The 26,294-nt window shown below is 47.6% G+C and overlaps 1 protein-coding gene across 1 annotated transcript; it reads left to right on the top strand.

Moving 5' to 3' along the window:
• The first annotated feature begins 17,609 nt into the window (after nt 1-17,609).
• LOC136502889 (uncharacterized) lies at nt 17,610-25,699 on the top strand. The gene is made up of 14 exons (XM_066498142.1): nt 17,610-17,906; nt 18,370-18,469; nt 18,577-18,704; nt 18,889-19,069; nt 19,158-19,267; nt 20,724-20,807; nt 20,883-20,931; nt 21,026-21,117; nt 21,617-21,746; nt 21,895-21,971; nt 22,065-23,701; nt 23,959-24,375; nt 24,455-25,196; nt 25,307-25,699. Coding segments are annotated over exons 1-13 (3,546 nt in total). The 5' UTR covers nt 17,610-17,904; the 3' UTR covers nt 24,994-25,196; nt 25,307-25,699.
• The last annotated feature ends 595 nt before the right edge of the window (nt 25,700-26,294 follow it).

Here is a 26,294-nt window from a genome sequence, read left to right as displayed (position 1 = left end):
AGTGTAGTCATCCACTATCACAAAACCATATTTATTTCCACCAATGCTAGTGTATTGTGTTGGCCCAAACAAGTCCATGTGCAATAACTCAAATGCTTTACTAGTGCTCATCATGCTTTTCTTGGGATGGGTGTTTCCAACTTGTTTGCCGGCTTAACAAGAGCTACAAAGTTTATCCTTCTCAAACACAACATCTTTCAAGCCTCTAACTAAGTCATGCTTAACCAATCTATTCAATTGTTTCATTCCAACATGACCAAGCCTTCTATGCCATAACCAACCCATACTTGACTTAGTGAACAAGCATGTAGACAATCTAGCTTCACTAGCATTGAAATCAACCAAGTATAGATTCTCATATCTAAAGCCTTTAAAGATCAAATTAGAGCCATCTACACTTATGATTTCTACATCATCTACCCCAAATATGCAATTAAATCCAAGATCACATAATTGAGCTACGGAGAGCAAATTGAAGTTCAAGCTCTCTACTAGCAACACATTGGATATGCTTATGTCATTGGATATTGCAATCTTACCAAGCTCTTTGACCTTGCCTTTGCCATTGTCACCAAAAGTGATACTATCATAACCATCATTGTCATTGGTGTTGATTGAGTTGAACATTCTTGCATCTCTGGTCATGTGTTGAGTGCACCCACTATCAAGAACCCAATGCCTTCCTCCAGCTTTGTAATTGACCTATAAAAGAAGATCAATTCTTTTTAGGTACCCAAACTTGCTTGGGTCCTTGAAGGTTAGTAACCAAACTCTTTGGCACCCAAATGGCTTTCTTCTTTGAGCCCATCCATGGTTTGCCAATGAACTTAGCCTTTACACCATTTGTACCCTTAGTAAGCACATAGAAAGAATTAAGCTTAATAGAGGATACATTAGCATTTTTGCTTTTGTTGGTGCATTCATGCTCTTTATGACCCACTTGCTTGCAACTAATGCAAAATCGACCATTGTTCTTCATAAAACTAGTCTTGTGAGGAGCAAAGGCCGCCTTGCCTTTTTTGGGGGTATAGCCCAATCCCTCTTTGTAGAGAGAAGCTCTTTGGCTACCCAAGCACATAAGCAAGTGGTCCTCACCACCATAGGCTTTGGCCAAGGTGTGAGTGAGCTTAGTTACCTCCTTCTTGAGGTTCTCATTCTCAACCACTAGTGAGGTATCACAAGTAAGACCATCACTACTAGATGAGATGGGTGTGGAAGTGCTACAAGAAGGGTTAGTTGGAGAAACAATGATAGGTATAGATAGTGATTCATCAATTATATCATAAGTTAAACCTACATTGCAAGTTTCAACATGCTTCTTTTTAGTTTGCTCATCAAGCAAAGAGGAATGAGCTTTTTCAAGCTTCTTGTGAGCCTTGCCAAGCTTCTCATGGGCATCCTCTAGCCTCTCATGAGATGCATTGAGCTCATCAAATGCTTGCTTAAGGGCTTTTAGTTCTTTACACAAGCTTTTGCATTCCCTTCTCTTGATGTCAAAGTGTTCTCCAGCATCTTCTAGCATGTCAAATAATTCATCTTTAGTAGGTTCATCATTATCACTATCACTATCATTTTCATGATCACTTTCATTATCATGTTCCTCATCACTTCCATCATCACAAGTTTGTACCTTTGTGGCCTTAGCCATGAAGCATGGTGGAGTGTCGAAGAGGGAAGGCTTCTCATTGACTGCAATGCTTGCAAGTGCCTTCTTCTTCTTGGTGGTCTTGTCATCATCACTATCATCATCATCATCACTTGAGGAAGCATCACTATCCCAAGTGACTACATATGAACCACCCTTCTTCTTCTTGAAGGCCATCTTGTCCTTCTTCTCTTTCTTTTTCTTCTTGTCCTTCTTCTTATTCTTCTTATTGTCATCATCATTGTCGCTATTGTATGGGCATTGAGCAACAAGATGATCTTTGCTTCCACATTTGAAGCATCTCCTTGACTCTTCCTTGTTCTTTGATGAAGATTTCTTCCTTCTTGCATGGTAGCCCTTCTTCACCATGAACTTGCCAAATCTCTTGACAAAGAGAGCCATCTTATCATTATCATCATCATCCCATGAATCATCATCCTCACTTGATGTTTCTTGCTTTGCTTTGCCCTTGGATGATGTGGCCTTGAATGCCACGCTCTTCTTCTTCTCATCCTTCTTCTCTTCTTTCTTCTCCTTCTTCTCTTCCTTCTCATCTTCATCTCTATAAGTATCATCGGTCATTATATCTCCCAATATTTGGTTTGGTGTCATGGTGTCCAAACCGCTTCTCACTAGAATGGTGACCAATGTACCAAATCTTGAGGGTAAGCATCTCAAGAACTTGTGGGAGAAGTCCTTGTCCTTCACCTCTTCTCCAAGTGCTTTGAAATCATTGACAAGCACTTGAAGCCTATGGAACATCTCTAGCACATTCTCATCCTCCTTCATCTTGAAGCTTGCAAATTTCTCTTTTAGGATGTATGCCTTTGCACCCTTCACGGCTTGAGTGCCCTCAAATGATTCTTCTAACTTCTTCCATGCCTCATGAGCTCTCTCAATGTTCTTGATTTGCTCAAATGTTCTCTCATCCAAAGCATCATGGATGGCACTAAGAGCAATGTCATTGTTTTGGAGGAGTATCTCTATGGCGACAGTGGGAGCCTCTTCATCCTCAATCTTAATATTGGTCTCTACCACCTTCCACACCTTCCTATTGATTGACTTGATGTATGTTGTCATTTTAGCCTTCCAATAGGGATAGTTGGAGCCATCGAATTGGGGTGGCTTCTTGGTGTTGTTGATTTGAGCCATGTTTACACCGAAGGTTGTTAAGCCTCAAATCATGGTGACCTCGGCTCTGATACCACTTGAAAGGTCCTAATGGCTAGAGGGGGGTGAATAGCCTAATAAAAATTTCTACAACAACACTTAACAAATATGTTAGACAATTATGCAGCGAAGCGAATGTTATGCTAGCCTACTCAAAATGCAAGCCACCTACCACAATTCTAGTTTAGATGATATTAATCCACACAATGACTATAGCAAACACTAAGTTAGTGTGATCTCAAATGCTAACTAAAGAGCCACACTATCTAAACTAACAAGCTCTCACAACTAGCTACACTAAAGAGCTTGACAACTAGTTTGCGGTAATGTAAAGACAGTAAGCGAGATGGTTATACCGCTGTGTCGTGGAAGGAACCAATCAATCACAAGAATGAATATAGATGAAGACCAATCACCTCGGAATCAAATGATGAACACAATGATTTTTTACCGAGGTTCACTTGCTTGCCGGCAAGCTAGTCCTCGTTGTGGTGATTCACTCACTTGGAGGTTCACGCGCTAATTGGCTTCACATGCCAAACCCTCAATAGGATGCCGCACAACCAACACAAGATGAGGATCACACAAGCCACGAGCAATCCACTAGAGTACCTTTTGGCTCTTCGCCGGGGAAAGGTCAAGAACCCCTTACAATCACCACGATCGGAGCCGAAGATAATCACCACCCTCTGCTCGACGATCCTCGCTGCCCAAGCCATCTAGGTGGTGGCAACCACCAAGAGTAACAAGCGAAATCCACAGTGAAACACGAACACCAAGTGCCTCTAGATGTAAACACTCAAGCAATGCACTTGGATTCACTCCCAATCTCACAATGATGATGAATCAATGATAGAAATGAGTGGGAGGGCTTTGGCTAAGCTCACAAGGTTGCTATGTCAATGTAAATGGCCAAGAGAGTGAACTTGAACTGGCCATGGGGCTTAAATAGAAGCCCCCATGAAATAGAGACATTGTACCCCTTCACTAGGCACAACTCGGGGTGACCGGACGCTCCGGTCCTACTGACCGGACGCTGGACCTCAGCGTCCGGTCGCCCGATGGTGGCCACGTGTCCCCTGCGTTCAACAGTGTCCATCAGATTTCAATGGTCGAATTACTGACCAAACGCTCCTACAGAACAGACTGGACGCTACGCCTCCAGCATCCGGTCGTTTACAGTAAGGGTCCAGAACCAAAATTCTTTGACCGGACACGTCCGGTCGATCTTGACCGAACACAGCGCATCATCCGGTGGTTAACCCTAGTTACTGTGCAGCCATGTCAGTTGGACCGGACGCTGCCTCCAATGTCCGGTTGCTTCAACGACCCAGTGTCCGGTCGTATGACCGACGCCAGCATCTCACTAGCACATCTGATTGGACACGTCGGTCCCTCAGAGACTAGCGTTCGGTACCTCTATGACCAGCGTGACTAACTCCTTTTCACCTCTAACTTCTTCATCCTTGCTCAAATGTGTCAACCACCAAGTGTATCACCTTGTGCACATGTGTTAGCATATTTTCACAAATATTTTCAAGGGTGTTAGCATTCCACTAGATCTTAAATGCATATGCAATGAGTTAGAGCATCTAGTGGCACTTTAATAACCGCATTCCAATACGAGTTTCACCCCTCTTAATAATACGGCTATCAAACCTAAATGTGATCACACTCTCCAAGTGTCTTGATCACCAAAACAAAATAGCTCCTACAAATTATACCTTTGATTTGAGCTCTTTGTTTTTCTCTTTCTTCTTTTCAAGTCTAAGCCCTTGATCATCACCATGGCATCACCTCCATCATGTCATGATCTTCATTTGCTTCTTAACATGAAGTGTACTACCTATCTCATGATCACTTGATAAACTAGGTTAGCACTTAGGGTTTTCATCAATTCACCAAAACCAAACTAGAGCTTTCACATGCAGCGCTGCTTCACAGACCAGATCAACCCGCTCGACCAGCATGACCAAGTCGAGCAGCCAAAACCAACAATCGTCGTCTATGTTGATGACATAGTGGTCAAAACGACTCAAGCTTGCGACCTGATCATCAACTTGGCCACGACGTTCATGAACCTCCGAAGGTTCAACATCAAATTGAATCCCAAAAAATGTGTTTTTAGGGTTCTGAAGGGGAAGCTGCTTAGATACATCGTGTCCAAACGCAGTATCGAGGCCAACCCCAAAAAAATCACGTCCATCTCCAACATGGGCCCTATACGCAACGTCAAGGGCGTACAAAGGCTCACTAGCTGTTTGGCCGCCCTGAGCCGGTTCATCTCCCAGCTAGGCGAGCGGGGGATGCCTCTCTACAAGCTTCTCAAAAAGACAGACATATTCATCTAGACTGAGGAGGCACAGCAGGTTCTGGAAATGCCTCAAAACATCACTGACATTGGCCCCAATCCTCGTCGCTCCTGAACGGGGAGAACCCCTCCTCCTCTATGTCGTGGCAATCAACCACGTGGTGAGTGCCGCCCTAGTCGTCGAAAGGGAGGAGCCAGGACACCACCTTAAGGTCCAACGACCCATATACTTCATCAGGGAGGTACTCACCGATGCTAAGGTTCAGTACCCCTAGGTGTAGAAACTTCTATACGCCATGCTGATGGCGACCCAAAAGCTCCTACACTACTTCACCGACCGCGAAGTCTCGGTCGTCACTTCATACCTGCTGGGGGACATCGTCCGCAACAACAATGCTGCGAGATGAATCTCTAAGTGGGCACTCGAACTAATGGGCCACGACATTAGGTATATCCCCCATACCGCTATTAAGTCTCAGACTCTCGCAGACTTTGTCGCCGAGTGGACAGAGGTCCAGCTCCCGACCCTAGACGTCACCCACAAGTACTGGGTGATGTACTTCGACAGGTCCGTAATGGCACCTAGCTCAGGGACTAGAGTGGTTCTAATCTCCCCAGATGGGAGTAGGCTCCACTACACAATCTGTCTCCACTTTTCTGCCTCAAACAACACCACAGAATACGAGGCCCTCATCAACAAACTACGCATCACCATCAAGCTCGGCGCTACGTGGATGTACGTCTACGGCGACTCAGAGTTGGTTGTTGACCAAGTCATGAAGGAGTCCTCTTGCAAGAGCCCCCTCTTGGCAGCATACTGCCAGGAGGTGCGCAAGCTCGACAACAAATTCTAGGGGATCGAACTACACCATGTCCCCCAAAAGGACAACGATGCCGCTGATTTTCTCACAAAATTGGCTGCCAGGTGGGTTTCATCTCCAGATGGGGTCTTCATCAACAACCTTCACAAACCGTCTGCCCACATCCTAGAAGGTCCGATCTAGACACACCCTAATGCCAACCTAGCGCCCGGGGGCTCCAACCCTGGTGTCTCCATAACGACGTCGCCCGTCGACGTCGACATGGTGGCACTTGATCCAACCGACTAGCGAGCACTGCTACTCGTCTACCTCCTTGAGGAGGTTCTCCCACTTGAAAGGACTGAAGCACGATAGATCGCTCGATGCGCCAAGACATTCATCACATTCGGTAATGAACTTTACAAGCGAAGTCCATCTGGAATACTCATGAAGTGCATCCCTACCGACCAAGGGAAACAGCTCTTCCTCGAAGTCCATGATGGAATCTGCAGACACCACATGGCCCCAAGGTCGCTGGTCGGAAAAACCTTTCATCAAGTTTTTTACTAGCCCACTGCACTATGAGATGTAGAGGAGGTCGTCCGTAGGTGCGAGGGATGCTAGTTCTATGCTCGGCAAACACACTTGCCGGCACAGGAGCTTCAAACCATCCCCATCACCTGGCCGTTCACGGTCTGGGGCCTCAACATGGTAGGACCCCTCAAAAAGGGCCCATGTGGCTTCACTCACCTACTCGTAGCGGTGGACAAATTCACCAAGAAGATAGAGGCGAAGCCCATCACCAACATTCACTCAGAAGAGGCGGTCAAATTCTTCCTCGACGTCATCTACCGTTTTGGTGTTCCTAACTGTATCATCACTGACCACAGAACTAACTTCACCAAGAAGAAGTTCCTAGACTTCTATGATGGATACGACATTAGGATCGATTGGGCCTTGGTCGGACACCCACGTACTAACGGTCAGGTCAAGCGGGCCAATGGCATGGTCCTCCAAGGACTTAAGCCACGCATCTTCGACCGACTCAATAAGTACGCCGGGCGATGGGTTCCAGAGGTCCCAGTGATCCTTTGGAGCCTGAGAATGACCTCAAACCAATCCATAGGGTTCACACCCTTCTTTCTAGCCTACGAAGCTAAAGCAGTGTTGCCCTCCGACCTCAACCACGGCGCCCCAAGAGTGAAGGCCTTCGACCGCAACCGACCAGCGGAGGCTCAGCAAGATGCAGTTGACCTACTCGAGGAGGCCCACGAGATGACCGTCATCCACTCCGCTCACTACCAGCAAACTCTCCGCAGGTACCATGAAAGAAAAATCAGAGGGAGAATCCTCGAGGTCGGAGACCTCGTGCTTCGAAGGACCCAATCAACCAAGGAGAAGCACAAACTCTCTCCATCATGGGAAGGACCCTATACGGTGACCAAGGTGATCCGACTAGGCACCTACCGACTAAAGGATGACAATGGCAATGTTCTCACCAACACTTGGAACATCGAATAGTTACGTCATTTCTTCCCCAAAAAATTCGGTCTTACCGCTTTCTTTCATTCAACATTTGCTCCTACAGGCACCCTGGCCCAAACACTTTCGGCCTGAGTTGCTCGAGGGCTCCATGGGGGTGCGATACCACCTCTCTTTTTTACTATCATATGGTAAATACTTTTTACCCTAACGAAAGGGTAGTCCGTTCCTTTAATTACCCTACGTAACTTTGTTTCAAACTCTCGACCGATCACACCCCACCATGACCTACGGTTATGAGCAGCTGAGCCTCGCGAGCCATGCCCGGGTTCTTAAGGTTGTAGCCTATGGATCAAACAGGCAGGTGCAAAAAAGAAAGGATAAAAAACAAAGCTATGCTAGGATAAAAACAAAGAACGGATGGGACATGCTTCCCCTTATGAAGTGATTCCATCACAAAACAAAGTCGATGTATTCATGAATACAAAATGTTCACACGAGGGCTTCCCCACAAACTTAACATTTACATATACTGACTACTTCTACTCTAAAATTCAACTATGGCCGCCCGGCAGCATCAGCTGACGGCGTGATCGACGAGGATAAGGGTTGCTCGCTCTCTGATGGGGCGACATTCGGTTCGGTCGGAGGCGGGACGATGCTCGCTTCCAACCTAGCCTCCACTCCATCTGCAGGCTGGATGATGTCTTCTTGACGCACACCTTTGGCCACGCTCGCACGGCGAGCCTCCATCACCCACTACATGGAGACTTGCTCGGCAACCATTTGTGCCCATGGCACCAAGCTCTCCTTGAGCGCATGGATGGCGTCCGCGCTCTAGCCATCGGCGTACCCTTTGCAGATGGAGGCAAAGTCCAAGTCCGGGTGGTGCGTCACCACTGAGGTCAGCACCCCCAACATCCCTTATAACATCCCATCAGAGATGAGCACCCAAACCTTGTTCGGGACCTCCGCCAGCTGGATGATGGGCGTGCTGGTGCTCGGCACCGACCCGAACACCTCTGAAACAATGACCTGGGCAACGTTGCAAATCTAGTCGAGCTCCCCCTCGAGAGCATGTCACTCTTCAAGGAACTTGGCTAGTGCCTCCATGCTCCTACCAATCGTCGCCTTGGCCGTCTCTAGGTCCTGCTCTAGAGAACCGATTCTTCCGCCCTGTTCTGGAAAAAGCATGACAAGTTCACAAGCAAGGGAAGGGAAAAACTAAGGCATCAACCAAAGGAGGAATAGGTACATACCGAGGTAGGCGTTCTCGAGGATGGAGAGTCCTTCCTCCTACCAAGTCGCCTTCTTGCATAGCCGAGCGTTTGACTCCTCTACCCCAAGCACCTGCCCCTAGAGCGCGAGCACTTCTCGGTCAGTCTCTGACCGGGCCTTCCGCTCTGACTCTAGAGCCTCTAGGGACTTGTCGGGCGCCGCCTCGGTCTTTGCTAAGGACTTCTAGAGCACCACCTTGATCTCCACCTAGTGGACCTTCGCCGCGTCAAGTCCTCACTCGGCGGCAGTCGCCCATTCTACCACGAGCAGTTCCGCCGCCCGCGCTCCCATCTCCTTGGCCGCCCGGTCTTGGGACTCGCGGCAGGCAAACTCCAGCTAGCGCTCAAGCTCGGTGACCCACTACGACATCGTGGCTTCCCACTCCATCCAACCGTGTTCCTCCAAGAGGAAACATGACTTATGGCTCGGCATCTCCTCTAAACCCTGCAAAACAAGAAGCAAACACGCTGAAACAACCAGCGAAAGACAAGGAGTCAAGGACAAACGCTAAAAGCACAGAAAACTTACCTCTATGATGCGGGGCAGGTCGACCATAATCGCCTGATGGATGGACTCAACCCGCTCCAAAGCCTCCTTGAGCCTCGCCTTGGCTTGGGCAAGATCGGACTCCATCGCGAGTCCTCTCCCCCCAAGTAAGTCCCAGAGCTACACCTCCTCCTCATCCAAAAGGATGAACCAAGCCTTCCTCGGGTCACCGGGGTAGGGCCACACCAGCTCGCGGGTCTCCCCCAACCCACTAGAAGATCTTGCGAACGCAACATCATGCGATGACTGGACCATCACCAACTCCTATGATGGTGGGATGGCCAGTGGCTCCACCCTGGTGCCTGCCTTGCTGGAGCAGGGGATCTCCACCTCCTCGACCCTATGGCCCACCTGTGGATGCTCTACCTCTGACCTGGCTACGTCACCTCCTGACCCCTCTAGCTTCGACCAGGAGGGCGAGCCATGTGTCCCTCCACCGGGCGAGGCAGGGAGCCCGGACTCCCTCCTCTCTTCCACCATAGCTAGTGCGAGAGGGATCGCAAGGGTCACCTCCAACCCAGCCTCCGCCATCACCATGGGGATCATCGCCATCATTGTCACTGTTGTTGCCGCCATACTCGCGACCGGCCGGGAGGGTGCAGCCCTTGGAAGGGAAGGTCGCTCCGCAGCCAGCCTGCTTTCCCTGCCGCTCATCGTGACTCGCTACAGGCTAGGTCTCCACTCCTCCCGCACGGGAGGTGGGGTGATGCTCAATCCCGTTAGTATCTAGCCACTGTAAAAAAAGTACAGGTCAGTCATGCACTCGCGCTAAAAAAACACAAACTATGAGATCGAAAAGAAACAAAGGATACATACCTGGAAGAAAGTGGCAGGGCCCTAAAACCCTACCCACCCGGCAATGAGCCCGCCGAATGAGGACCACTCACAGGTCACGACCCACGCCCCTCACTTCGACTAGGGGGGAGTCGACCCTACCGGCTCCCGATCGGCCCGCGAGTCACCGCGACCGTCAACTCGAGGCGTGCCCACCAGAGCAGCTGGCGGGGTGTCCCCCCATTGAGGGTCGCGCGCACGTGTTGACCCTGAAGATGCGAGGGTGTGAGCCCGCTCCTCCGATCGACCGACCTGCCTCGCCACGCCCGGAGCAGGAGGGGACGAAGCCAGTGATGCCTCCAAAGGCCACGGCGACCACGCCCGCTTCGCCTCTCGCTCAACGGCGACGTCCGAGCTTGTGGTGCGCTTCCTTGACACAGGAACGTCGTTGTGCCTCTCCGTATCCCGCCCACCGCCGGTAGACGTGGCCGTAGGCTTGCGATGCTCCACCAAGGTCATAACGATGTCTCGATCTCCTTCATCTTTGGAGGTGCTCGCGTCGCTGCCAAGCTCCATGTGCTCCTCCGACTCGAGCTCCGCCTCCACGTCGCTAAGATTTTCGCCGGCCCATACCCGCCGGGGGATCTCCATCTCCTTTCCATGCCTCCTCCGAGCCTTCTCAGCTCTCTTCTTCTTCTTCACAACCACCGCCTCCTTCAGGGCAGCTTGCCAAGCCATGCCCTCTGGCCCCTTCAGAAGATGCAGCCAGGATTTATTACCGGCGAGTCCTACGAAACGAATGACTTGAAGTCAAATTACAGGAGAGCAAGATTGAAAGGGACATGGAATAAGGAGAGGAGAACATACCAGATTGGATAGCTTCCCGGTGTGGAGAGATCTGGGCTTTCCTTCGAGGGTCTCCTGGGCCCTTAGTTGCAGCACCCGGCCGAGCCAACTCCAGACTTCATCCTTCGCCAACTCCCCCGACGACACATGGTCGGGGTCCACTAGGCCGGAGTACATCCACATTGGCCGCCTCCACTCCGCCAATGGGGTGACTCAACGGTGGAAGAAGGTATGGAACACCCACAACCTGTCGAGGCTGTGCTGCACCAGTTTCTAGAGCTCTGCCTCGATGACTTCTAGCTTGTTCTGCCGACTGGTGGGACCCCATGACCATCTCTCCCTACCTCTCCAGCCTTCTTCTAGTGAACAGAGGGAATGACGCCTCCATTGGGTTCCTGATGTAGAACCACTCCCTGTGCCACCCCCGATTGGAGTCATAGAGGGAGTACGTAGGGTAGGAGCCCAACAGCCTTGACTTCTTCTGCAAGGCGAAGCCCCCAACTGGTGTGGTCCTAGGCGGCTTCCCCTATGACAAGGCTCGCCCGGTGAAGATCCACCAGAAGAAATCCACATGTGGCTCCATCTCGAGGAAGGCCTCGTAGACGGTCGCGAAGCCGGCGACGTGTAGCACCCTAGTCGGATTGAGGTGCTGCAGCTCTAGGCCCCACTCATTGAGGAGCCCACGCAGGAACTAGTGCATGGGATATCCTAGACCGTGCTCATGGAAGGCGAGGAAGGAGACAACCTCATTGGCCTGAGGTCGCGGAAAAGCCTCCCCCACAGGAGCCCTCCAGTGCACCACCTCCTTCGGTGGAAGCAGCCCCTTCTCGGTGAAGGCGGCCAGCACCGTCTCGTCCACATTAGATGGCCTCCAGCTCAACATCACGCTTCGGACTCATGAATGGATCTATAAGTTCTCCTCTCCCTCGCTTTACCCTCTGTCTCCTAGGAACCGCCGCGGCGCACAAACGCGCTTGGTGAGAAGGAAGAAGGAGGGGAGGCAGTAGTTGGAGAATAGGCAAAGGAATGGGATGAAAGCCCTCTCCCTTCCCCTATTTAAGGAGGAAAGACAGTAGTTGGAGAAAGGTGAAGGATTGAGGCAAAAAAACCTCTCCCTTCCCCTGTTCAATGCGGATGGGAATGTGATGGGATGCCCCCTGCCCAACAAAACAATGCCTGGTTAGATGGGACGTGGCCTGGGCATGGTACACCACTACCGTACGCCGGGTGTAGGAAATAAGGCACAACTGCATGCAAACGGCCCTCCGCCTTCCCAGGCAAGACTTGGAAGGGCCCAACAACGGGATCTCCATCGAAGGAGAGACCAACGGGCTTCCTAAGTCGATCGGATGGCTCAGGCGAAGCCAAGAGATAGGTAAGGAGCAGAGGGATGCCCCATGTGGGCCATGCCATCTCCGTCATGAACGACGAACACTGATCCCATTCGGACATATCCGATAAGAACTCCTCAAACCCATCGCTCGAGTCATCAAGGTAATTTTACCAAACCCTCTTACTTTATTTTCTGATGCATAATCATTCATTCATCCATTCTCATACATGCATTCACACATTCATTCATGCAGTCATTCATTCATCCCATATATCCAAAGCATCGCATATGCAATTAATGCATCACAACGCTCCGTGTTGCCTCACGAAGGGGTAGTTGCCTCATTCAACATGACCAATGACTGACCGGGGTTTAAAGGCCAGCCCACGAAGGGCTCGAGGCCACCTAGTATCAAATAGAGCCAGGGGAGAAAATGCAGATGAGCCCCAGGGTCCCTTGCCCGATCTGCTCAAAAGCAGACAAGGTCATCTTGACCTTCTCATTCGATCCTAAACCTCGAGCCATACCCACAGAATCTCCATCGAGGGGAGGCCAGTGGGCCACCTGAGTCAGTCTCTGGAATGACTCGGGCATCTGTCGGGAGGCAGGTTAAGGAGCAGTGGAATGCCACATGAGGGCTATGCCGACCCTGTCACGAACGACGGACCCAGATTCCGCTCGAACGTGCCCGTTAGCGAGCTCACCGAGCGCGTCGCTCGAGCCATCGAGGCAAGCGACGTTAGCTCAACCTCTCTGGTTGCAAAAACTATGGACGGGGTAACGCACGGAACTAGACCATCCCCTACCAAACCCAACGGGGCTTAGGGGCTCGAGTCACCTGACGCCGACTCGGGAAACCAACCGACCGCGTGGATCACGGGTGGGACAAACACGGGCGAACACCCCGAATGGCAGAAACACAGGAATCCGTGGCCCTAGGAAAGAGTACCAAGATGCTTAGCCTCCAATCGACTCACCAGTCGGACGTAGGCTCGGGGGCTACACCCACCGAGTGTGCTCGCACGCACCCGCTGTCAAAACAAAAAATTCCCCCGCTATCAAAACGAAAAATCCCCTAGACGATTTTACCCAAATCGCCCAGGGGCTACACCCACCGGGTGCGCTCACGCGCACCCACTGTCAAAACGAAAAATCTGAAAGCTCTAGTTTGGTTTTGGTGAATTGATGAAACCCTAAGTGCTAACCTAGTTCATCAAGTGATCATGAGATAGGTAGCACATTTCAAGTAGAGAAGCAAATGAAGATCATAACATGACAATGGTGATAGCATGGAGATGATCAAGGGCTTAAACTTGAAGAGAAGAAAGAGAAAAACAAAAAGCTCAAGGCAAAGGTATAACTTGTAGGAGCTATTTTGTTTTGGTGATCAAGACACTTAGAGAGTGTGATCACATTTAGGTTTGATAGCCGTACTATTAAGAGGGGTGAAACTCGTATCGAAATGCGGTTATCAAAGTGCCACTAGATGCTCTAACTCATTGCATATGCATTTAGGATCTAGTGGAGTGCTAACACCCTTGATAATATTTGTGAAAATATGCTAACACATGTGCACAAGGTGTGTGCAGGGTTGAGATGGGTTTGGGTCCCTCTCTCCCTCCCGCCGAGCTTGCGAGGCGGGATTCGGCGCTTTTGGGAAAATGAAATGTCTATTTTCTATTGCGCCGGATGCAAAATTCTTGGTGATTGGCACATTTGAGCAAGGGTGAAGAAGTTAGAGTTGAAATGGAGTTGGTCGAATTGATGCTGGCGTCGGTCTACTGACCGGACGCTGGGTCACTCAGCGACCGGACGCTGAAAGGCTGTGTCCGGTCGAGCTGTCAGACGGCACAGTGGATAGGGTTGAGCACCGGACGCTGGTCTGCGTCCGGTCAAGGTGGACCGGACGCGTCCGGTCGAAAAAACATGCCTCGGGGAGCTTACTGGAAATGACCGGACGTTGGGGCTTCAGCGTCCGGTCAGTTTTATCGGACGTGTCCGGTCATGCTCGGGAGCTTACTGTAAACGACCGGACGCAGGGGCTTCAGCGTCCGGTCAGTTCGAAGGAGCAGCGTCCGGTCGAGGCTGATGACCGTTGAGTCTGGACACATGGCTGACATCGAGCGACCGGACGCTGAGAGCCAGCGTCCGGTCAGTCTGACCGGAGCGTCCGGTCAGAACGCGTTTTGCCCAGTGAAGGGGTATAACGGCTCTATTTGATTGGGGCTCTATTTATAGCCCCTTGGCCGGCTCAAGCTGGGACGCTTGGCCATTTCTATTGACATAGCATACTTGTGAGCTTAGCCAAAGCCCTCCCACTCATCTAGATCATTGATTCATCATCATAGTGAGATTGGGAGTGAATCCAAGTGCATTGCTTGAGTGATTGCATCTAGAGGCACTTGGTGATTGTGTTTCGCTGCAGATTTCTCTTGTTACTCTTGGTGGTTGCCGCCACCTAGATGGCTTGGAGCAGCAAGGATCGTTGAGTGGAGGAGGTGATTGTCTCCGACTCCGATCGTGGTGATTGTGAGGGGTTCTTGACCTTTCCCCGGCGGAGCGCCAAAAGGTACTCTAGTAAATTGCTTGTGGCTTGTGTGATCCTCATCTTGTGTTGGTTGTGCGGCACCCTATTGAGGGTTTGGCGAGTGATGCCAATCAGCGCGTGAACCTCCAAGTGAGTGAATCGCCACAACGAGGACTAGCTTGCCGGCAAGCAAGTGAACCTCGGTAAAAATCATTGTGTTCATCATTTGATTCCGAGGTGATTGGTCATCATTGTTATTCATCTTCGTGATTGATTGGTTCATTCATCTACACGGCGGTATAACCCTCTTGATCACTCTCTTTACTTTACCGCAAACTAGTTGACAAGCTCTTTAGTGTAGCTAGTTGTGAGAGCTTGCATGCTTGGTTGGTGTGGCTCTTTAGTTAGCCTTTGAGAGCACACTAACATAGGGTAGTGTCATTGCTCTTGTGTGAATTGACACTATCTAAACTAGATTTGTGGTAGGTGGCTTGCATTTTAAGTAGGCTAGCGCAACACTCGCTTCGCCTCATAATTGTCTAACCACTTTGTTAAGTGTTGTTGTAGAAATTTTATTAGGCTATTCACCCCCCCTCTAGCCATTAGGACCTTTCAAAATCCCCTAGATGATTCTACCCGAATCGCCCGGGGTCTCGGGGGCTCCTATAGGGTTTATAAACACGGGGTTCCTAATGGACCTGCTTCCCAGCAAAAGTTCGGCCCAACAGACGATGTTGCAAACGACGCACAACTCCTAGACTGGCCCAGATACCTAATGATAGGCCGAAAGGGCGATCTAGTCTCCGACCGGAAGGCCTGGCCAAGAAGGGTCGACGCTCGCTTCCGACTCCGACCCACCTCTCCGACCGGAAGGCTTGGCCAAGGAGGGACGACGCTCGCTTCCGACCGGAAGGCCTGTCCAAGGAAAGGACGATGCTCACTTTCGACTTCGACTCGCTTCTCCGACCGGGAGTACACCGAACCTCTGCTTACAGCTCTTCTCCGACCGGCACGGTCGGAGCTGACTGGGAAACAACCGAACAGGGACGCCCGCTTGGTAAAGGACCCAAAGAATCAGGTGGAGCAAGTAAGGCAGGGCGCTCAAAGTAAAACCGCAATACCGAGGACCGTACCCTGCACCCCTGCAGGACAGTACTATCGGGTCATGTCAGAAGGGTACTTTATAACCTTCCAGACGTGTCAGAACACGAACAGTGTTGTGGGCGCCGACATTTGTCCTACAGTATGGTAGGAGCCTACCACATGCATCTGGCGTCAACAATATTGTGGGCGCTGACAAACCGTCTTGTACCCAACGGCGTGGGCAACACGACTAGGAAACACACTCTCTCTCCGTGGATAGATGGGCCCCAGCCCCGACCCTCGTGCTTCGAGCGCGCCGCCCTCCACCAAGCTAAAGGAGAGCCAGTGCGTCCTCCACGGATTCGGCCGGACCACGGCGGAACCGCCAGCTACTTCACGTCCTCCACGGAGCCGGAGCGCCCTCCCCACCTCCGCCGCATCCTCCTGGGGGCGAGCTCACCGGCGGCCGCCACCACCTCCAGGCCCCGCCTTCCCCTTCTCTATGTTCTCATTTGGTGGGCCTCGGGCCGACCCGGCCTGCTAAAAAGGCTGTGCTGTCTAGGCCATCCTGCCACGGAAAAAGGGCCCAATAGGTCATGCTTGGGCCGTCGGCCAGGCACGAAGCTCAGGTGGCATGGCCCAGTGGCACGCGGGGCCGGCCCATTGCCCATCTATACTTGCGTCCAATGAGTTGAGGCTGGCGTGTATGAATTGGGTTAACAACTCTTCGATATTGAGGCCCGCCCTGGCCTGGTGGGCCAGCCCAATTATGGTCTTTTCTCTATCCTTTCTCTCATCTTCCAAGTTATCTTCACAAAATCCACCCTCTCCATCGCCATGGAACCCCGATTCTTCCGGGGAGCTCTCATGGCATATTGCCTGTTGGGCCAGCCCAGTTATGGTCTTTCCTCTGTCCTTTCTCTCGTCTTCCAAGTTATCTTCACAAAATCCAGCCTCCCCATCTCCGTGGAACCCCGGTTCTTCCGGGGAGCTCTCATGGCACATTGTTTCTGCGATGTTAAACGAAAATCCACCCTCTCGGTAGATGATTAAATCCTTTACTGACCACAGTCACCCTCAGCTTCTTCTTCTAGGAGATAGGTGAGGGCTGCCCCGTCTTATATGTTGTGCTCATCGACCATTAATTATCGATTTAGGACTAAACCTAACACCGAACGCCGCCTTCACCGAACTTGACCCTCTTACCACATAGCTTTGCGAGTTCAACACCTCAATTTGCCAAATACATGACGCTAACGCGACTCCCCTCTATCAGTTTACAACAAGAGGACTCCCACTCAACTATCATCTTCCTCCGAGATGTGTATAGTCGTCCAATATGTTAGAAGCGAACCCAATCCCAAATTACTAAACGTGGCTTTACTGGACAATAAAAGACATAAAATTTACAACAAAATATGGTAGATACTAGCCTATTTTAGGTTTGTTTTTTATGACACATCGGCACCAGAGAAACTCAAGGTGGCTTGGCTATAGTAAAAGAACATGACTGCCACTTTGAAAATAGCAACAGTTAAAAAGCGAAGAGTGTGAGGGCCATGAATCTGGGTCATATATGTATAAGATACAGAGGGTGCGACGGTAGTTTATTTGAAAAGTAAAAAAAAACACTTTTGTGAAATAAAAAAGCTGAGTTGGAAAAAAAAACGCTTCGTTTTTTTTAATATCATAGGTCGAGCTTGAGATTGAGATGAGATCAATAATATAGAGAGATATGCAAATTATTACATGGGTTATGCATGTACTAGAAGAGAGTGGCGGTCACAGCACAAGGAAGGCCACAGAGAATCCCCACCACGCAGGCGCAGCCCTCCCTCCCTTCTCTTCTTCCTCTTCTTCCTCTACTACCACATCGTAGGCACACCGCATCGCCCCCCTCCTCCGTGTCCACAGCGCCCGCGCACCCCCAACCACAAGGAACAAGACGGAGTCCAGCCATCCGACCTTGAATCCCCTCCCCCCGCTTGCCCTCCTGCTTGATCCCGCCGCCGCCGCCGCCGCCTCAACCGCCCACTCCTCCCTCTCCCTCTAGGGTTCCCTGCCGCTCCCGCGAATCGCGCAATCGGAGACCCCCCGACCCGCCCTCCAATGTGAGTTCCTCTCCTTCCCGCTACTCCACTGCATCTTTTCGGCTCGATTCACTACAATCTCATGGGAATTTCGCCGCCCTGCCTTCTTCTTCTGTAATTATTGCTGTTGTTAATATTATAATTATTATTAGTCCGTGCGTGTATCCCCGTAGCAGAGCAATCCGGTGGAATTTAGGACTGTCATATGTTTCTGCCGATAGATTTAAAGTTGGATTGCTGATTTGTTAGAATCGGGCAAGGTTCGATGCCCTCTGTGTCTTGTACACTTCATTCAGTCTCTCATGTATCAGTTTATCCTGTGATGTGCACAAATATTTGGGATCTCAGGTTGCTGATACTGTACCTTAAGGATTGATTGGTTGATGTCTTGTCTGTTTGAGTCTGGGCCGTCTTCTTATTCTTCCACATGCATACTACTTGGCTGGTCGTTTCTCCTCATGCTGGCTGACTTCCAATCCACCAGGACGACCATGAGCGACGATGGCGACCGCACCTGCCCGCTCTGTGCCGAGGAGATGGACATCACTGACCAGCAGCTCAAGCCATGTAAATGCGGCTACGATGTATGTCTACCGATCCTCCTCCTATCCTATCATATCGATCAGATTGCAGCCTGCCTTGCCTGCGCTGTGCGCCATCATCTAATAATAACTGCCACTTAACTCTGCAGATTTGTGTTTGGTGCTGGCACCACATCATAGACATGGCTGAGAAGGAGGAAACAGAGGGCCGCTGCCCTGCATGCCGCACACGCTATGACAAGGACAGGATCGTCAAGATGGCTGCCACTTGTGACAGGTCCGTCGCAATGCTTCTCTTGCTACCAATCAATTTCTGTTGTACTTCAGAAGACTGACTACAACATTTGCGATTGATTACCCTTTTATATATCATGTGAAATAGGAATAGGTAGAGCCATCTGTGAAAGTTGACCTTGCCACTAGGTATCTCAAACTTACCTTTACATTGATGATGGAAGCAGGACGGTGGCAGAGAAAAATGCAGAGAAGAAGCACAAGACCCAAAAGGTTAAGCCAAAGGCAGCACCACCAGCAACAGCAATGTCAACCGTAGAATCTAAGAAGCATCTGGCTAGTGTCAGGGTCATCCAGAGAAATCTGGTGTACATAATTGGGCTACCTGCGCATTTATGCAACGAGAGCGTGAGTTCACATCCAGATTTGTCCAAGTTATGTGTGATATGTTTAAATTTTACTTCTCATACCTACTCTACTACTATTTCTTGTTTAGGTACTTGAGCGCAGGGAATACTTTGGTCAATATGGGAAAGTTTTGAAGGTTTCAGTTTCCCGTCCGACTGGGCCTCCCTCTCAGGCATCAGCAAACAGCAATATTAGTGTGTATGTCTCTCTGAACTGTACGCTGCACATGCATGATCTATTCATACTTAATATGCAGTTAGATTTCTACTTTCAGTACTGGTCAATTAGCCTAATGGCTTATCAAATAATTATCCACTTTCTATGCAATCGTATGTTTCAAGTTTCTAATAGTTCCTTGTAATACTGGACCGTTGGTATTATAAGAAAGTAAATTCAGACTTCAATCTTGTTATTATGTGGTTTTCTAGTGAACTTGGTGAAGATGTGATATTATGTCCATATCCTTGCAAGTAGCTCAGTCATTTAAGTTTAATCTGAACTATGCAGGTAGCTCAGTCATTTAAGTTTAATCTGAACTATTTAGCAGTGTGATTTGCTGATTTGCATAACCACTTCAAAGTAACATTTGTATCCTCATTGCCAACATTAGGATATGTATTGTATTATTGGTGTGAAATTCAAAGAATCAGATAGATGCAAGGTATCTGTTTCTGGGCTAAGCTCAGAACCCAAATCTGCATTTGCAGATATAGATGAAATTCATCTCTTAATGAAATGCCTAATTTTCTTAGTTTGAGTACTTTATATTGTTCTCCTGGGATGTCTTCTTTAGTTTCTGGGTGATTTCTCTTGGAAATACCAAGAAAGTGTCTGGATGTATTCTGAAACTGTGTTATGCCTGCCTTAAAAAAAAGGGAAACTGTGTTATGCCAGAAACATGCATTGTTTATAATTAAACAGAACTGAGTTAGGGATTATCATTAAGGCATTAACCAAAATGGAGTTAGGGTGCCTTTTTTTCTAGTGTAGAAATTGCTGTGTATATTAAATTTTGCATGCTTGCAACACGTCTAATATGGATTGTATTTGATGGTCTCTTTGTTAAAGAACATGTGAAATTAGAGTTCTAGTCTTCTAGAACACACACTGTTCCTCATCTTTACTTTCTCTACATAATTCTTGCACGTGTTGATATGTTGCTGTTACTCCTTGGTTTAGCTATCCTTATATGTACATGCTATTACATAAACCAGTTAGTTTTTCCCTGAAGAGATTATGCTACCTACTGATTTGTTGAGGACCTAGTAATCATGGTCCTAAACTGTTTAAGAACCATTGGTGTTATTTGCATGTTGTCGCAACATGTTATTCCCTCGAGTCACAGATAAGTGACCTTTTGCGCTGTGTGCAGTCTAAGTATTTAAACATTGATCATCAACACCTCTTGACATAGTTAGATTGAATATGTGAAAATGATATGAGCATATCTGGCTCGAATAGTAGTTGCATAATGTTATGATATTTCTGTACTTTGTAATTATTGCAAGCAATGGAAACTAGCAGTCAAAGGTACACGTTAATGACTGTGGACGTCTTATTTGTCACTGTAGGGAGTGTTCTGTTTGTGTAAGAGTTAGATACAGAATTTCTGCTCTTGCTTAAGCAATGATGGATTCTTGTCAAATGTGTACAGGTATATTACTTATGCCAAAGAAGAAGAGGCCATCCGGTGTATTCAAGCTGTACACAATTTTGTCTTTGAAGGGAAAGTGTTAAGGTGAGTTTCTATACTTTGTTCTCTTCTTTAAGTTTTGCACAACATAGTAACTCAAATGGTTATTGACTGTTGCAGGGCATGCTTTGGTACTACGAAGTATTGCCATGCTTGGCTGCGAAACATGGTACAAATGTTACTTCGTTCTGATATCTTCATTTACTTAGTACTTACTCTACTACCCAATTCACTTATCCTGAATGTTTCTTGTCTTTTCTCAGACATGTGGGAATCCAGATTGTCTCTATTTGCATGATGTAGGCAGTCAGGAGGATAGTTTTACTAAAGATGAGATCATCTCAGCATATACGAGGTAGTACTGAGCTATTTTAACTTATGTTGTGGAACCTTAGTTTCTTGTTCTGCTTCCTTATTCATTTTAGCCCTAAGTCATGTGCTAGTCCTGGCTATCACTTTCCTTCTCTGTCTAAACTACTTGTACTCACATTGCCTTTTTGAAAACACCATTTATTTTCCACTTCTGGATATAATAGTTAATCCCTTGAAGCCATACAAGCAAGGTCTTACTATGTATAAGCTGTTGTTCTCTGAGGGTTTATTTACAAAAACATGTCTTCTTCAATGTGGATGCGTATTATATTAAGTGTTGCTTTGATGAACTCATCCCTATGCAAAATTTTATTATGTATAAACTGTTGGTGTTCTTTGTAAGTGGATTTAGAAAAAAGTATGCGTGCTTCAATGTGGATGTCTTATTATATTATAAAGTACTGCTTTGATGAACTTTGTGCTAAAACAATTTTGATAGTTTCAATTGCTACTTTTCATTCACTCTTCTACATTCCTGTCAGGACTAGAGTCCCCCAGATGGCATCTAGTGTTTCACAAAGACGTACAGGCACTGTGTTGCCCCCTCCAGGAGATGATTTCTCTTACAGTGCGGTGGTTTCAGCCAAGCATACATTCAAGAATGGAACACTTGTATGTTCTCTATGCTGAAAATTCAAAGTGCATTGGAAGACATGCCATTTTTTTAAACTTAATGCTGCTTTCTAGTCTAGGTTTAATTGCTGATATTTTCATCATGTTTTGGCTTACATACTCCATTAACTGGCCACCATCTGTTCAGAATGCCACCAACCAGCCCAGACTTTCACCTCCAAACAGTAGTTCTGGGAGGTCCACACTTCCACCAGCTGCCTCATGGTATGGTATCTCTAAAAGTCTTCTGCTACCTTTTTGCTATGCATTGAAGCTGAGGACTGTGTTACTGATTTTTTTTTCCTTTTTTATGTGCAGGGGGCAGCGTGATTTGAATGCCAGGACAACAGCTACTGGGGCGACATCATCACAATCTCATACAAAACCTAAATCAGAATCACAGAGTAATCCATTTTCTAGTTCTTCAGTAATTTCCAGTACAAAAACACCCTCTTCGTGGAATGATGATACAAGTACAGCAACAAAAATGTCTGAAGGACAGCAAGTGTCAGAAAAAGCGTCTAAAACCTTGCAGCCGTATAAGCCTGGTATTTCAAAGGAAACACAAGCTCTATCATCACTGGAGTCATCACTGGACATAGATTTCTCGACAATACCTTCAGCTTGGAATGACGATGACATTGTAGTATCAGATGGGATGTCAAAAGGAAGCGATGAAAATCAAGTTGCAAATGAAAATGGCGAGCTAACCCATCCAGCATCTAAGCCACTGGTTTTATCTAAGAAAGACATAACAATGAACAACATTACCAGCAAAAGTCCTTCAGCTTTTGTATCAAGTCTAGCAATATCTAAATCAGATGCAAGTATGAGTGATGGTGACCACTCACTTACCAATATTACTCCTAAAAGCCTTACATCAAATGCTGTAGACTGCCAATCTAGTCATGCTGCTGGGGAGAAAATATTGGAGGATATTGGATCCAGGAACACTGACATGGAGAAGCTATCTGCTCAGATATCTTCTGTAAAATTAGGTGGCAACAATGATATTCAGAGTATGGCAGGAAATCAGCAATCAGATGTAATGCCATGCACATCTCTTGATGTGCCCATGGATCAGAATTTTGACAAAGACCAATCTCATCTCAATCTTGATGAGCTCTTCTTACCTTCAGAAAATAAGGATACTATTCTTTCTTGTCAATATAGTTCTGATAAGCGTCTTGATTGGAGTTCAGAGCTGCAAAATTGTAGTGTGACTCCTTTAAATGATATAGTAGATTCTACAATGCTCACTGACAAACTTTGTAGTATACTAATGGATGGTTCAAAGCAACCATCATATTCGTCGTTTGCCCAATTTCCTAGTACATTGGATAATTCATTGTGGAATGATACAGAAAGTAACCCTGCATTGACGATTGGCGCTAGAGCTTCTTCACAGACGGGGTTTTCTTCAATAAATAACACTTATGTCTTGCCAAATGGAGGTCAAGATGGGCTAGGGACTGTATATACACATGGTAATGTTTCTGGACATCCTGGAATAGGAAGTCATCAGCATAGAGCAATGGGTTCAGATAGTATAGGAAGTTTTGACAAGACCATAAGCATAAATAAGGATGAGAGCAGAATAATTTCTGATATGTTGTCGTCAGAGTTTAATCCGTGGGATGATTCATATTCGACTGCTAACAATTTTGTTAGGATGCTTAGGGAATCTGAAAATAATGATGTCCATTTCACTGCGCCTTCATGGAAATCAGGAACTGGGAGCAAAGAGTCCAGATTTTCATTTGCTAGACAGGATAACCAAGGAAACTTGTTAGATTCATCTCTCAGAAACTGTGGTACTGGTGCTGAGCAGAATTTGAGTTTGCTGCCCCAGAATTCTCGAGGAAATATTTACCAGAATGGCCTTGCATTCCAATATCTAGAAAATGATTTTTCCAATAGCAACTCTCTTGGTGTATTAGACATGGCAACTGCTGGTGAGTACTATAATACCTTTTGACTACTTTGCCTGACTGAGCAGAATTATAGGTACTGTAAATCGCACAAAAAAAAAGAATGATAGGTACTGTAATTGAATGAACTTATTTCTGTGTGCTGCACTTATTTTTCATTCAGTATTGGTAAAGATATTCTGACTCATGCAAATAGATTGTTGATCTGTTGGTGCTTATTATGTGATTTTTATGTTTACCAGTGATAAGTTTATGTGCTTACGAAGAATTTGCTTTCTCAGGTACATCGAGATCTAAAATATCTGCCCCCCCAGGATTTTCAGCACCAACAAGAGTCCCCCCTCCTGGATTTTCTTCTGCATTTCCATCTCAGGATAGTTTGAACCCCACTCCTGGGTTTCCTTCTGGAATTTCGTCTCTTGATGGGTCTATCCCCCTTCCTAGATTCCCTTCTGCATTTTCTTCTGGAATTTCAGCTCAGGAAGTGTCTAAGCCCCCTACTAGACTGCCTTCTCCATTTTCTTCTGGATTTTCATCTCAGGATGGACCTAATACCTCTTCTAGGTTTCCTCCTGCATTTTCTTCTGGACTTCCATCACAGGATGGCCCTAATCCCCCTTCTAGATTTCCTCCTGCATTTTCTTCTGGATTTTCATCACAGGATGGGTCTAATCAATCATATGGCTCAACATACCAAGGTTTGTTTCCTGTCTCAGTATTTTTGCTTATTTTCCTATAACTAGTTTGATTTCTCATGCCTTTTGCGGTTCTTCACAGACAATCTTCTCCGGGATACTGTTTTGGGTGGCAACAGTAATCATTACCAATCTCAGTTTGGAAGGCATGCAAGTGATATGGAGTTTGATGATCCTGCTATATTAGCTGTGGGCAAAGGGCTGATGCCTGGAATTGGCGATTCAGGGCTGGAGATGAAAAATACTCCTGCTTTTCAAGCACAGTTGCAACCAGCAAGTAGTGATTCAAGGTTTCAGTTGCATATACAGCCAAATGTGCAGTCTCATCAAAACCTGAGATTCACAGACCCTATGCAGGATGGCTTGAACCATATGAATGATAATTACCTGGCATCCAGATTTTTAGCTCAGAACCATGGTCCTATATCCCCTTATGCGCAGATTCCGCAACAACCCAGAAACTCGCAGCTTACAAGTGGTCACTGGGATGGGTGGAGTGATTCAAGACAAGGGAATAACACCACAATGTCAGACATGTCGAGGATGTTATATCCAAGTGACGTGAACAAGCTGCACAGGCTGGGTTCAAATGATATCTATAACAGATCCTTTGGAATGTGATTGTCTCTTGGGTAATGTGTGACTTTGAGCTGACATGTTCAAACTTGGGGCGCTTGTCGATTTCTGGAAGTAACCGGTTGGACAACAAATGCCTGAGGTGGATAGTGGTGTTGTGCTTATGAGCTGGTACACGAGTATTTATTGTTGTATTGGAATTGACCAACATGAACCTGAGCTTTGGTCCAGTCCTTTGAAATTACCAGGTTTGCATGCCATTGATTAGTTTCTTGTTAGTGAAACTAGCGTACTATGTATTGGTGCTCAAACAAGTTAGAAAACTGACCTTCCATTTGGTTTATTTGTTGATGATCAGGTTCATTCTCTTCTATGATTTTGTGAAGCTTGAATGAAAAGAAAGATGCGCCGAGAAGAACAAAGCAGCTGAAGTTGAAATAGATAGAGATGTCTATAATGTGGTGTGGTTTGACTTGTGAGGGAAAGAGATTAAGAAGAAGCTAAGGTGGCTTGTCTTGATGACAGTTTGTTTTCTTGTGTCTGTACATGATGATATCCGTCGGTTTGTGTAGTAACCTGGTGTTCGGTGTCTGTATTAACTAGTGGTGGTTGCTCTTGCTCCCTGCTGTTGTTGGCTGCCTGTGGCGAGTACATGCGTTTTGCGTAGGGAGCTGAGTGATATATTAATTAAAGGAAATTTGAGGTGAAGGTCAACAAGAAAGTCATATTCAACCAGTGTTACCCACGGCAATGTATGATACTGCATTGGTTTCTTTGCTTAGCATTACTTAGTATTCTTTTTTTAACAAAAAGTCCCTTAACCTTTATTTATTCAAAACAGACACTGTTTTCTGCCTCCCAAAACTTCGTTTCCTTATTTGATTTGCCTGCCAAAACTTTACTTTTGTTCCTGTCAGGTACCATAAAACGGGGTACCCCGAGCGTACACTAAAAGAGGCACTAAAATCCCATCAACGGCAAAGTTAGAGGGTAAGTCATGGGCTCATAACCAGTCCCATCCGAGCCCACCCGGCTCTCCGCATCGTCTCAGGCCTCTCACGGGAGGTCTCGGCGTCCTGACGCAATTTCCGCCTCGCGCGAGGCCTTTCACGGAAGGCCTCGGCAAGGAGTCCAATCTTCGTCTCGCGCGAGGCCTCATTCTCCGTATCGCTCGAGGCCGGCTTGTCCATAGCCCGTTGCCCCCGCCTCGACCGATCTTCCCGACAGCACGTCGTGTCCCATTAATGCGTCAACCACTCCCACAATCTCAGCCGGACGACGGCTCGACACCGCGGAATGGCCAACGGGACGTGAGGTCGCATCAACGCCATACCAGCTGAGACAGG

Source organism: Miscanthus floridulus, chromosome 14, assembly GCF_019320115.1.
Source record: "Miscanthus floridulus cultivar M001 chromosome 14, ASM1932011v1, whole genome shotgun sequence".
NCBI classification, from domain to species: domain Eukaryota; kingdom Viridiplantae; phylum Streptophyta; class Magnoliopsida; order Poales; family Poaceae; genus Miscanthus; species Miscanthus floridulus.
The sequence above is the reverse complement of the archived record's forward strand: the minus strand, read 5'-3'. Positions and strand labels throughout refer to the sequence as shown.